This window comes from Pyrus communis, chromosome 9, assembly GCF_963583255.1.
Source record: "Pyrus communis chromosome 9, drPyrComm1.1, whole genome shotgun sequence".
In the NCBI taxonomy this organism is placed as follows: domain Eukaryota; kingdom Viridiplantae; phylum Streptophyta; class Magnoliopsida; order Rosales; family Rosaceae; genus Pyrus; species Pyrus communis.
Window position 1 is genome coordinate 5,311,627 of NC_084811.1, and position 12,485 is coordinate 5,324,111.

The following is a 12,485-nucleotide window of genomic DNA, read 5'->3' on the forward strand; positions in this document are numbered from 1 at the left end:
TCTTAGTAATTAGAACTTTTTCTTTCAAACGCTTTCGCGTGGAGTTTAAATATTGCTCCTTTCGTTGTGGACGTTTTTTCAAGCTAATTGACATAAAAAAAAAAAAAAAAATAGGTGGACTGTCTTAGTAATTAGGATTCCTTCTTCAAACACTTTTGCATGGGGTTCAAATATCACTCCTCCCGGCATAAGTATTGTTGTGGACGTCGTTCTAAGCTATTTGACATATAAAAAAAATAACATATTGTCTTGGTAATTAGGACTACTTCTTTTTTCCAAACACTCCAACGAGGATCAAATATTGCTCCTCCAGTCATAGGTATTGTTGTGGATGTTGTTTCAAGTTATCTGACATACAAAAAAAATGATGGATTGTCTTGATAATTACGATTTTCTTCTTCAAACGCTTCTGTGTGGGGTTCAAATATTGCTTCTCCCCTTATAGTAGTTTAGAATAATATCGTTTGCATTAAAAAAAAATGTACTGACATGCAAAACCTAGCTCATTCCCTATGATTCACGATAATAAAGCTTACAAACTCCCATTTATATCTATATTTTGATATCACCCAACCTCATACATGTGCAAACTACAAACCCCAACACAAGGGCTACAAACATTTTTATTGGCTCGGTCAATCCACTAGGGAGGATCCTCTCCGGATCCTTCTTCTTCTTTCATCTCTTCAGTTTTGCTTCTGCTTCCTCTTCTTCTTCAAACTTCTTCTTCAATTCTTCTTCTTTTTCTTCTTCAATCTTGCTTCTTCTTCTTCATTTTTTTCTGCTTGTTTCTGGAGAACTTCTATACATCCTATTTTTCAGAATGACAAGCGGAGTTCGTCGTTCCAGACGACTTTAAAGTTGCCTGTTACCAGCACCAGGGAAGCTAGGATGCCAACTCGGACTGTAAAGAAGAAGGATCCGGATGATGGGTATGCTTCGGAGACAGTCCTACCCCAATCCACTAATCCAGATTGCAAGATAAAAATTGCTTATGGACCCGGCAAGGCAAACAAAGCCTCGAGAATGGTTCGAATTACATAATGGATATAGCCTATTAGACTGAAAAACCTGACGAGTTCTTGCACCACTAATCAACTCAACGCAAAACAAAACGAAAATAGCAAATTTTGGGTAAACTCAACGAGTCGAGTTGTTATATTCTTGTGTCAGCGCTATAGTTGTTCCTTCTGCCTTTGATGTCTAACAAGTAAGCAAAACTATTCTGGTCAGTCGTTAAGAATTTGTTAATGAATCGGATTGTTAACGAGTTATGTTAAAAACTTGTTAAGATAATGAGTATGACGCGTAAATGACACAAACATCACTCATTTCTCAAGTCTAATAAGTTAAGCATATCAACTTTTGCATGACTTAGACCTGGTTTGGTACTGAGGTGATTCTGAAAAAAGTTGGTATCAAAAAAAGCGGGGAGCTGTTTTTGTGTTTGGTAAACATTCAGCTTCAGCTTTTTTTCACAGTTTTGGGTGAAAAAAAGCCAAAAACAAGAAGCTGCAAAACCCAGCTTTGAAAAATCGGTTTTTTTCACATCTGTTTTACATAAAAGTTTACCAAACACTATAATACTATTTTTTTTTTTTTTCAAAAGAACTTTTACAAAAAAGTTTAACAAACACTATGCTGCTTTATTTCACAGCCGCTTATTCTCACAGTACAGCAGAATCAACTTTTTTTCAAATTATAGCAATACCAAATCAATATCGACAGGAAAAGGACATTCACGAAAGTAGAAAAAGTTCACAACAACGGCTAGTGCGGTGTTCTGTGCACCCACCGTAAGCATGGTATGCTACCCGTGTGTAGTGCCCCCAACTTTGTGGGGATGCGGTGACCGGCTTATCCGGTAATTATGAGAACATTGAGGTTTGTTTATGTAAATTAATACCCCTTGATAAGGCAAAATTTTATTCATGCCCTTGGAATATTTTTAAGTTTTATTTTACAAGGAAGGTAGATGACTCGATGTTATGTTAACAAAGAGAAGAAGGCAATACCAAAACACAAAAAACTGGACAGAAAAAAAATAAAGGTGAGTTACAAGGATTAGACGGTTGAACTATACATAAAGATTTGATCGTAGAACTATTATTATAGTTTTTGTCTCTTATACACAAAATGATCTTTCAAATTTGCTCGTCAAATTATTCTAATGTCTACTTTCTTCTGGCTTGTAGCAATTTACCAAAAAAAAAAAAAAAAGAACCCCTCTTAGTCCAAATAAGTAAAAAGCCAAAATGGGGGTCTATGATCTTATTTGATACTGCATCAACTTGCTGACATAAGTCATAAGATTCTTAACATATTATTACTTTTCTTTTTTGATAAGTTAACACATTGTTACTTGCTATGGGAGTAAGTAATCATGGATTTATATATAATCAACTCACTTAACGAGAAATCCATTTATTGTAATTACATGCAGCATTTCCCCCAAGTTCCAATCTGCCACGTGTACATGATTTTGATTATTTATCACATCCTTAGCTTAGAATTAAGGAAGATACTCATTAATACATGGAGCTACATAAATATATATATATATATATATATATATATATATATATATTTAATGTATTTCTATCAACCTTACGAGAAATTTTTCATTGTGCTTGGAATACTTGAGTAGTACACCACGTGTAATTATATAAGTGGTGTAAAGTTTATTTCTTAAGTTGTTAATTTTTTTATACAAATATCACATCACTTGTATAATAACACGTAGTGTACCAACTCGTGTTCTGAACACAGTAAAAAATCTATCCAACCTTATCTACTCAATCATCTGATACCATTTTTTGTTTACTCATTTTGTATTCTTTCTAAATCAACTAACGCAACAATCACCCTTTAACAAAAAGCGAGTGAACTATTTCCTAAACAAAAAGTGAGGGAGGAACTGCCACACTAATTGAGTAGTTAGGGAAAAGTTAAGAAGGAACGAGACAATAACAACACTCTTAACTAAAAGTACAAAATAAGCTGTAACAATTTAATTAGGTTTTCCACCTAATACTGCAATTTGGAGAGTAATTCGGGTAAAGCCGTTTTCTCAATTCAACGTGCAATTGTGCAAGCTGGCATGGCAATGTCGTCATTTCAAGTTTCAGCAAGCGCCATCGTAAAGCCCCACTTTATATTCTTGGGAAATATAACGCCATTCTCGCATCTTCTTCTCAAGCGTGTCAAACCGGCTCTCCCGGTCACCAAACTTGCGAGAGCGACCGCGTCATTCTCTACCCCCTTTATCTCTATCTACACCTTCTTCTCTAACAGTCTTACGCAGTCTTTTTCAGTTTTCCCAGTTTCAGAGAGAGAGAGAGAGAGAGAGAGCATGCCGAAACAGAAATAAAGTTTTTACCAGCCATGGCTTCTCCTTCGCCTCACATCTCCAAGATCTGTAACTCCCTCTTAAAACCACCAGCCCTCATCGGCGGCAACCACACCTCCTCCCGATTCTGCTCCCGCTAAACCAAAACCCCCAATACGATTTCTTTAAATTTATACAAATTCAATTTATTTTTAGATTTCGATTCCGAAAACAGATAGAAAAATATTCTTTTTTTTTTTCCCAATTTTTTGTAGAGAAAAAGGTTTATCTTTTGCAGAGATGGAACCCGGCGCCGCCGCAGCAGGAAAGCCAGGCCAACTGAAAAACGTTTTTGTACGGTTGTTTTTGGTCGGCGTTTTGATCGTGCTCTGTCGCTTCGCCTACGTCGTCACCGTCACCGGCGAGTCGTGCGAGCTCGGGGACTTCTGCTTCTTCTCTCTCCCGGAAAATCTCAACTTCGTTATAGCGAATACTGGCGGTACGGCCATCGCTGTAAGAAATGAAGCCGTTCCGTCGATTTTGGCGGGGTCCACGAAGCCCGATCTCTACACCAGCAAGGACTGGATCAAGGCCGTCCATTTCTACTCCGCCGTGTTCCAGGATCTCATGTCTCAGGGCTTCCTCTCCCGGAAAGCCAAGTCGCTCTGCGTCGAGACCCCCGCCGGGCACGACGTCTACGCCCTGAGAGAGTCCGGCGTCAAGGGCGCGGTCGGTGTTTTCAAGAAAGCGTCGAGGCCTTTGGTAATTCCCGGCGAAGCGCACCGTTTGCCGTTCGCTGACAACAGCTTTGACTTTGTTTTCTCCGCCGGCGGACGGCTCGAGAAGTCACCAAAGCCGGCGGATTTCGCCGCTGAGATCGTGCGGACGCTGAAGCCCGAAGGGTTTGCGGTGGTCCACGTCGGCGCGAGAGACACTTACAGCTTCCATTCGTTTATTGAATTGTTCAATTGCAGCAAGCTCGTGACTTCGCGCGACATCGACGGCTTCGATTCGTCGATGCCGAAGATTCGCGAGATGGTTTTGAGGAAGGATTGCGGCGAGAGTGAGGGTTTCGGTCACAGGGTCGAGAACCCTGGTGGCAGTGCTGGTAATAAGTGCTCAGTTCCTGGGCATAAGATGGAGCTCATCAGAAGGGCCGAGCCTTTGATTGAAATAGAGCCGTTGAAGCCGTGGATTACTCTGAAGAAGAACATACAGAACGTGAAGTACCTCCCAACAATGGCGGATATAAGCTTCAAGAAGCGGTATGCTTACGTGGATGTCGGAGCTCGGAGCTATGGCTCCAGCATTGGCAGCTGGTTCAAGAAGCAGTACCCGAAACAGAACAAGACTTTCGAAGTTTTCGCCATTGAAGCCGATAAGACTTTTCATGACCAGTACAAGTTGAAGAAGGGGGTCACATTGCTGCCTTACGCAGCTTGGGTGAGGAACGAGACATTGTCCTTCGAGATCAATGGCGACCCGGGTGAGAAGGTGAAGGATAAAGGGAGAGGAATGGGGAGGATCCAGCCGGCGAATCCAGCCAATGGCGGGTTTAACGGAGAGGTGGATCGGATTCAGGGGTTTGATTTCGCAAATTGGTTGAAGAACACCTTTTCGGAAAAGGATTTTGTGGTGATGAAGATGGATGTGGAAGGGACGGAATTTGATTTGATTCCGAGGCTTTTCGAGACAGGGGCAATCTGTTTGATCGACGAGGTTTTTCTCGAGTGCCATTACAATCGGTGGCAGAGGTGTTGCCCCGGCGAGAGGAGTTCGAAGTATGAGAAGAGTTACGGTCAGTGTTTGGACCTGTTGGCTTCACTGAGACAAAGTGGAGTTCTTGTTCATCAATGGTGGTAACATTGTTGCAGGTTCTTTGATTCTAGCAGGCTTTTTCTTTCTTTTTTGTAATTTTATTTTGCAAAGGAAAAAGGAATAACCTTAGAATTCGTTTGTTTTTAGAATTGCAGCTGAAATAAATTTTTTTTTTTTAAATGAAGATTTCATTTTCTTGTATTGATTTAGTTTGCACTCTGGTACTATTGCATTTTAATTTTCCGGCATGATGCGTGATTGTTTTGGAATACTGATGAATGATTGTCTCTCGAGATACCAGCACAGTGGTATTTAGCTAACATTATTTGCCTTAGGGAACTATTGCATTTCAACTTTTCGGTGTGACCATCACGCTATCGTCTACATTGCAGGAAAGTTCATTCGGCTCCCCAAAAATAGTGGAAGACGATTTTTTTCTTCTCCTGATCTCTCTTTCCTCTCACTTATTTTTGAACGGTTATGATTAAGTTATGTTAATATCTAATTGATTTTTGGCTTAAATGTCAAAATAGTCCTTATTTTATAGCCATATGGTCAATTTGGTCCCCATGTTTTTGATTTGACTAATTTAGTTATTGTGTTTGTCTCTATTAGTCAATTAAGGACATTTTATTCAATCTCTTTTAAAAAATTCATAAGAAAAATCATATGAAAAATAATTACGTTTTCTCTTTACAGAAAAATACGGATCAATTAGAAATAAAACTTTCAATCTGAAAAATGATTAGGGTTGTGACATAGAAAAGAGAAGGGATAATGTTAGAGAAGAGGTCAGAGAGTTAGGAGGTGAATAATTTTTCTTTTAAATTTTAATTTTATTTCACTTTAAATATTTTAAATCAAATAAATTATAAGTTTATAATAATTTATAATTTTTTTTACAAAAGTTACATGAAAATGTTTTTAATTGGTTAACAGAGATAAACACAAAGATCAAATTGGTCAAATTGAAAACACATGGACTACATTGACCCTATGATTAAAATACAGAGACCATTTTGACATTTAATCCTTGATTTTTTTTATAAAAATAATAAGACAAAAGGTAAAATGTGAGAAAATGAAAAGAAAGAGCATGTAAATAAGAGGGACCAAAATTTTACTCTGAAAATGGTTGGACAGAAGATGTGATAACGTGTCAAAAGCATTTTTGGGTAATTTTATGAAAGTTTGCAAATTGGTTTTGAGATGATTCAAAGTGTGAAGTATTGTGGACCATAAATGTCAATTACTAAATGATATTTGTTTCCTTTTTAAAAAGTAAATAGTTTGTTTGTTAAGTTTCAAAGTATTTGGAAACAGAATCATTACAATAGGACCTCTTGACCAACAAGTAAAGGGCTAAAGGAGGTGGATTATCTGCCCTCCAATTTCCATACTTTTATTATGCTTTCATGTGATGTGTGGTCACTGTTAAGTTACGTTAATATTTTATATTAATTTTTTATAGAAATAATAAAACAAAAAGTAATAGAAATATAAAATGTTGACGTGGCTTAACCGTGACCACACAAATAGAAGAACATGAAGAGAGTATGAAAATGAGAGGGCAGACAATCCACCTCTAGGGATAAATCCATGGGATTTGCGGCTCCTTTTGGAATTGTGAAATGTCGCTATAGGTAATAGGTGTCATCCCACAATTTTTTTTTTTCTTTTGGAATGCATGAAAGAGACGAGTCACGCAAAAGAGAGACCCTCCTCATGTAAAAGATATGTTAAGAGATCAGGAGGTCAAACCAAGAACGAAAATCATTATAAAGAAGTGATGTATTGAATCCAAACCAAGAACAAAAATCATTATAAAGAAGTGATGAGTTGAGAAGGCGGTGCGCTGCTTCATTCGCTTGGCGGTGGATATGGGTGGTGAAAACTCCATTGATCCGGTCTAGCAAAGCCTTTGCATCCTCAACAGTAGGGCCAACCAGCGAGAGGTTGAGGGATTGCTCTTACAAAACTAAGACAATTTGGTGAGAATAGCTTGCGGGAATAAGGTTTTAATAACCCCTGTTAACAGCCAACATGAGGCCCTCTCCAACTACCAAAGCTTCTAAATGCATGGAACTGCTTGGTTGCAAGAGGGAGAATGATTTATATGTAATGGGTACGTTACTTTTGTGACGTTCTGGTCTAATATATTAACGTATGATTTCAAGTGACGATAAATTTATTTCATATAAATTGTTTTCCCACGAAGGACTATAAATTGAGCCTTAAAATAGGAAGTTTGATCAGACCAGATATTTACTTATTTCAACCAATCATTGAGTCATCGACTTGAGATTGATAATTTTTTGTTCAATTTTGCAATTGCCAGCAATTTGTTTCTGAAATGGTAGTGCACATGGAATTGGGAATTCAGCACATGTTTTGCTTCATCAGGATAGAGTTATGAGCCTGCCAAATAACCAGCCCACGTTGTCCTGAATTTTAAGACAAGTGACTCATCAGGATAGAGTTACGCTCATCATTATATTTATAATCATTGAATGAATTTAAATTTTGAGATTTGTATCTATTCATTACACATATCTTCAGATTTAAACTCATCTAACAACAATCAATGGAAGGTAAGCATCACCATTACTTAAAGGTGATGAAGAAAAATATTCCCGTATTTAATGGTTATGACCCGAACACATATTTTAATGGTGAGTTTCACCCTTGGTATAAACTATACACGATTGGGCCATGACGGCTTGGGCAAGGTTAAAAATGGATTGTACTTGTTACAAGAGGAAGTCTAATCAGTTGGTCGCGCAAAGCTAGGAAGTTCCTTCGCACCGTCCTGTCAAGGTGAAAGCTGTTAGCTCGAGCCCCTTTAGTCCCGACAAAGAAAATGAGATACACTTGTAAGTTGAGATACGTACTACTAGAGTTGTGAAGACTAAACATTTACATGATATAGTGTTTGTTGCTAATCAAGTATATAACTATAGATTTGTTACATTTACGAATATCTTTTGAATAGGATGGTCGTAAGCTAAACTAATTATTATATGGTTCGAACCATCTGATTGACCAAGTCAAGGAACAATCTGTTTAATCCCAATTTTATACTGTTGTAATGCTACGAGATGAATGGAGCGTTGCACGCGTGATTAAAAAGGAAGATTTCTTGCAGTTTACCACCAAAATAAAACGAATTTAGTTTTGATTAGTTAAACAAAAATCTACTCTAAAATGTTAGGGGAATGGACTATAACCATCGGATTTTCATCTAATGGCTGGAAAAAAGATTTGTTAAGATAATCGGATCACTTTTAGTTCTAAATCCAAGCAAAATATTTGAATCTTACGAATTTGTGATTGCAATGCAATACGTTCTTCTTTGACTAAAACACATACAAATCTAAATATTATTGTGCATGCACCTTAAATAGGATTTAATTAGTTGACCAACTACGATATAAGGAAGATTTTCTACCTAATTATGGTTTATGTACTTTGATTAGCTAAAGACATTTGGGAGATGCAAAATTTAGTTAGCAAAGAAAAAGGGTGTTAGTGTGATTTTTGTGTAACAATTTCTTGAGATTAGCACGTCGAGATTTCAGAGAACATAACACCCTCCTCCACAATATGCAAAACCTCCAACAACAACAACACACGACATTTAAAATTCTTAAAATTTTGTGTGTTGTGCTCTTCATGCTCCTCAACCGAACGACCCTGAAATCGTAATTGACTCATTGCATGCTTATTCCAATCGACGATTTACATTTCGTCTTTTGAGAAATATATCAATCAATTTCAATTTTCCCACAGATACAAAAGTCCCTAAAACCACCATCACCTTTCAATTCTCTTCCCCTCCTTTGCCTCTTCACCCACTTTTGTCTTTTGGGTTTGGATCGGTTTTTGGTGGGTCCTTTCGTTTGTGGGAGGTTTGGTTTAATTTCTAGAGAGACATGGGAGCTTGTTGTAGCAAGGAGAAATTGCATGGAGGAGGGTACATGGAGGATGATCGTATGGCCAATCGGAATGAGTATTCCGAAACTGATAAGGAAGAGGATAGTGTAAGGTGTGGGGACGATGGGGCACGCATAAGGTTGGAAGGGTGTTCTAGGAACATATCCATGTACACCCAGCAAGGAAGAAAAGGGATCAATCAAGATGCAATGACAGTTTGGGAGGTACGATTAGTCAATTTGTCTCTTTTCAATTTGTTGGTTTTTTTTTTTTTTTTTTTTTTTTTTTTTTTTTTTTTTTCATTTGTGGTGATTAATTTCTGCTATATTTTCTAATCTTACGATGTACATTGGTATATTTAGTTACTCGGAACGAATATTAATTATTTTGACTCGGAATCATTATAATTCCTAACTTTGATTGTATTTATACGAAACTCAAAAAATATGCAGCTCCACATTATAATACGTCATCTAACACATGAAAAAACTAGGAATTTGATGAGTAATTTGGGAGAGGGTAGTTGTTTCCGTTCAATTCCCTTCTCCCTCTATATTCATGATTTTCTTGATACCAAAACCTGCTCATTCCAAGTAAGTAAACATGCCGATAATGTTTACGTTTATTTTGTTTCTTCACAATGTATGTCAAATCTTCTTGAACCCCTAGCAAAACTTGTTCTTTCCGATTTCCAAGTTTCTTTATCATGTTCAATTGCTATTATATCCATGAATTCTTCAATGTGCACTTCAGCTTCCCTTGATATATTATTTTATGTCATTGAATTTTGTAGGACTTTACTGAGAAAGGCATGCACTTCTGCGGTGTGTTTGATGGTCATGGCCCCGACGGTCACAAAGTTGCAAGATGTGTACGTGACAATTTACCCTCAAAGCTCTCCGAAGTCATCAAAATTTACCAGCTCAACACCGGCATATTCAGCGACATCAATGTTGCCGGAAGCGAGCACAATGCAAACAACGGTAAAAGTCACGATAGGAAAGCCAGTAGCGATCTCTCTCTTCCGTCATGGGAAGCCAGTTTCGTTAAATCATTCAAGGAAATGGATGAAGAACTGAGCCTCGATAACACCATTGATAGCTTCTGCAGTGGTTCAACAGCTGTAACTGTAGTTAAACAGGTACAACGTTTATTTGCAATCAAATTTTAGAGATAGGAATTCAATAAAATTTGATGTTTGTTTTAATTTTGTGCTGTTTGGTTTTCAGGGTGATCATTTGGTGATTGCCAACTTAGGCGATTCTCGTGCAGTTCTTGGAACTAGATCAGGAGAGAAAAACCAAATCGTTCCTGTCCAGCTCACAGTTGATTTGAAACCTGATACTCCAAGTATGTTTAGTACTTCTGCTCCAAATTTTTGGAAACGGATTCCGCACAACTTTCTCTCCTTCTCCTCACTTCTGTATATTTCCGTTCCTTTGGTTCTCTTTTGAATTATTCAATAATCCAAAGGTCATAAAGGAAGAGGGGTGTACAAGCGGAGAAAGAGGAGTGCGGAAGTCACTTCACTTAATATTTTCCTTAAGAATTGCATGATGGTGACGATCAAGTTATTGGGCCTGATTGATTTTCTTGTATTTTTTCCAACTGGTGAAACTTAGGTGAAGCTGAGCGAATTATGAAATGCAAAGGCAGGATTTTATCAGTGGAGGGAGAACCACAAGTGTTTAGATTATGGATGCCGGATGAAGACTGCCCTGGTCTTGCAATGGCAAGAGCTTTCGGGGATTTCTGTGTCAAAGATTACGGTCTAACCTCAAGTCCGGAAGTTTTCTACAGGAAGATATCAAGTGATGATGAATTTGTGGTCTTGGCAACTGATGGGGTAAGAAAACAAAAAAAAAAAAAAAATGTTTTACTAATATTCTAATTACTATTTGGGAAGCGAGTGCAGAAAAAATTTGGTTTTACTTATAAGCTTCCCTCTAGTACTTAATATCCCTTCAATTAAGGATTTGTTTTTCGCTTCATAGGGTTCCTTTTTTTTGCTTCATTGGGTCTGGATTTTGCTTCGTAGGGATTGGTTTTTTGTTTCGTAGGGTTTAGTTTTTAGCTTCATACGGTTATGTTCTTTTGCTTTGTAGGGTTCAGTTCTTCTCTTAGTGTTTGATTTTTTTTTTTTTTTCTCCAATGGGTTTGGTGTTTTGCTTCATAAAATTCATTTTTTGGTCTACACGGTCATGAAATTTATTTACGGAGTAATGTGATAGAGTTTCATTTAAGTCGAATATATTTGGCGACTCTTAACAGTATCGAGCTGCATTAAGATATTGATGTTGTGCATTGCGCAGATTTGGGATGCTTTAACAAACAGTGATGTGGTAAAGATAGTTGCATCAGCAAGGAAGCGATCCATGGCAGCAGAATTACTAGTAAAGCGTGCAGTTAGAGCTTGGAAACGAAAGTTCCCCCAATCGAAAATTGATGATTGTGCGGTTATATGCTTGTTCCTGAAAGACCAACCTGCTTCTTCATTAACACAATCCGATTCCCATGCGAGCCGTGTAGGCAAAGGAAATGACTCTGAGCTTTCCCTTTCTTACTATAGCAAAAGATCGAATGTTGCAAGCGATCAGGGAGGCCCTGCATCCGAGATCAACAGCAAGATGATGGAGGATGAGAAGGATACCGTGTTGAACTGTAATGTCTCACAAGACGCAAAGGAAGAGTGGAAAGCCATTAAAGGTGTTGACAGAGTAAATACCATGTTGAAGCTTCCTCAATTTTCTAATGGTTTGAGTCGGAGGAAAACATCGAAGGATTACGAAGAGGTTGAAGCTCATTGATTAATTAGCTTCAGCGATGAGGCCTTAAATCGAGCCATTTGCGACAGTGGTTAAGGATTAGCAACCAACAATATTCATCGAACATCTCTCGGAAGGTACAATTTCAGCTTCCTGCCAAATTCGAAAGAAAAAGTGCAGCCACAAATTCTGCTTTTAGAATTGGCTAGGAGAAAAGAGTACATGTAGATATTTGTCTAACCATGAAGTTAGAAGTGCAATTTCAACGAGGAATACTGATATATAAAATATATGAAATATACGAAGTTGGCTTCTACCTTGAAGCTTTGTTTGGTGCCACGGTCACACGTCGTTTGGTGTGATTTACCCAGATAAACATGTGGATTGAAAATTGAAATACCTAAATAAAAATCCTACCCAAGAAACAAAAACCTAGCTAGCCACGAGTAGGAGATCATTCGCGACGAAAAACAACTTTACCAGTTGATCGAGGCACTTTCCATTGCTTATGTTACGAGCCTTGTCTCCCAGAAGTCGATCAGAGAAGGCGTTTTAGTTCTTCCCTTGGATGGTTGCTGACTTTATCAAAACTGGATAAAGAAACAGGAACTACTCTGTTGCATCCTTTAAGCCGTGCACAA

General features: G+C 37.9%; 2 protein-coding genes across 3 annotated transcripts; both read left to right on the plus strand.

Moving 5' to 3' along the window:
- The first annotated feature begins 3,229 nt into the window (after window positions 1-3,229).
- Window positions 3,230-5,347, plus strand: LOC137745470 (uncharacterized). The gene has a single exon (XM_068485430.1). The coding sequence runs from the start codon at window positions 3,629-3,631 to the stop codon at window positions 5,189-5,191; it is 1,563 nt and encodes a 520-aa protein (XP_068341531.1). The 5' UTR covers window positions 3,230-3,628; the 3' UTR covers window positions 5,192-5,347.
- Window positions 5,348-8,741: 3,394 nt separating this feature from the next.
- Window positions 8,742-12,147, plus strand: LOC137746234 (probable protein phosphatase 2C 65). Of its 2 annotated transcripts, none has more exons than XM_068486307.1 (5): window positions 8,742-9,303; window positions 9,873-10,220; window positions 10,309-10,429; window positions 10,702-10,925; window positions 11,392-12,147. In XM_068486307.1, the coding sequence occupies exons 1-5, from the start codon at window positions 9,079-9,081 to the stop codon at window positions 11,884-11,886; spliced, it is 1,413 nt and encodes a 470-aa protein (XP_068342408.1). In that variant the 5' UTR covers window positions 8,742-9,078; the 3' UTR covers window positions 11,887-12,147. The 2 variants fall into 2 exon arrangements, with proteins under 2 accessions (XP_068342408.1, XP_068342410.1); XM_068486309.1 differs by lacking the exon at window positions 8,742-9,303 and adding an exon at window positions 9,559-9,672.
- The last annotated feature ends 338 nt before the right edge of the window (window positions 12,148-12,485 follow it).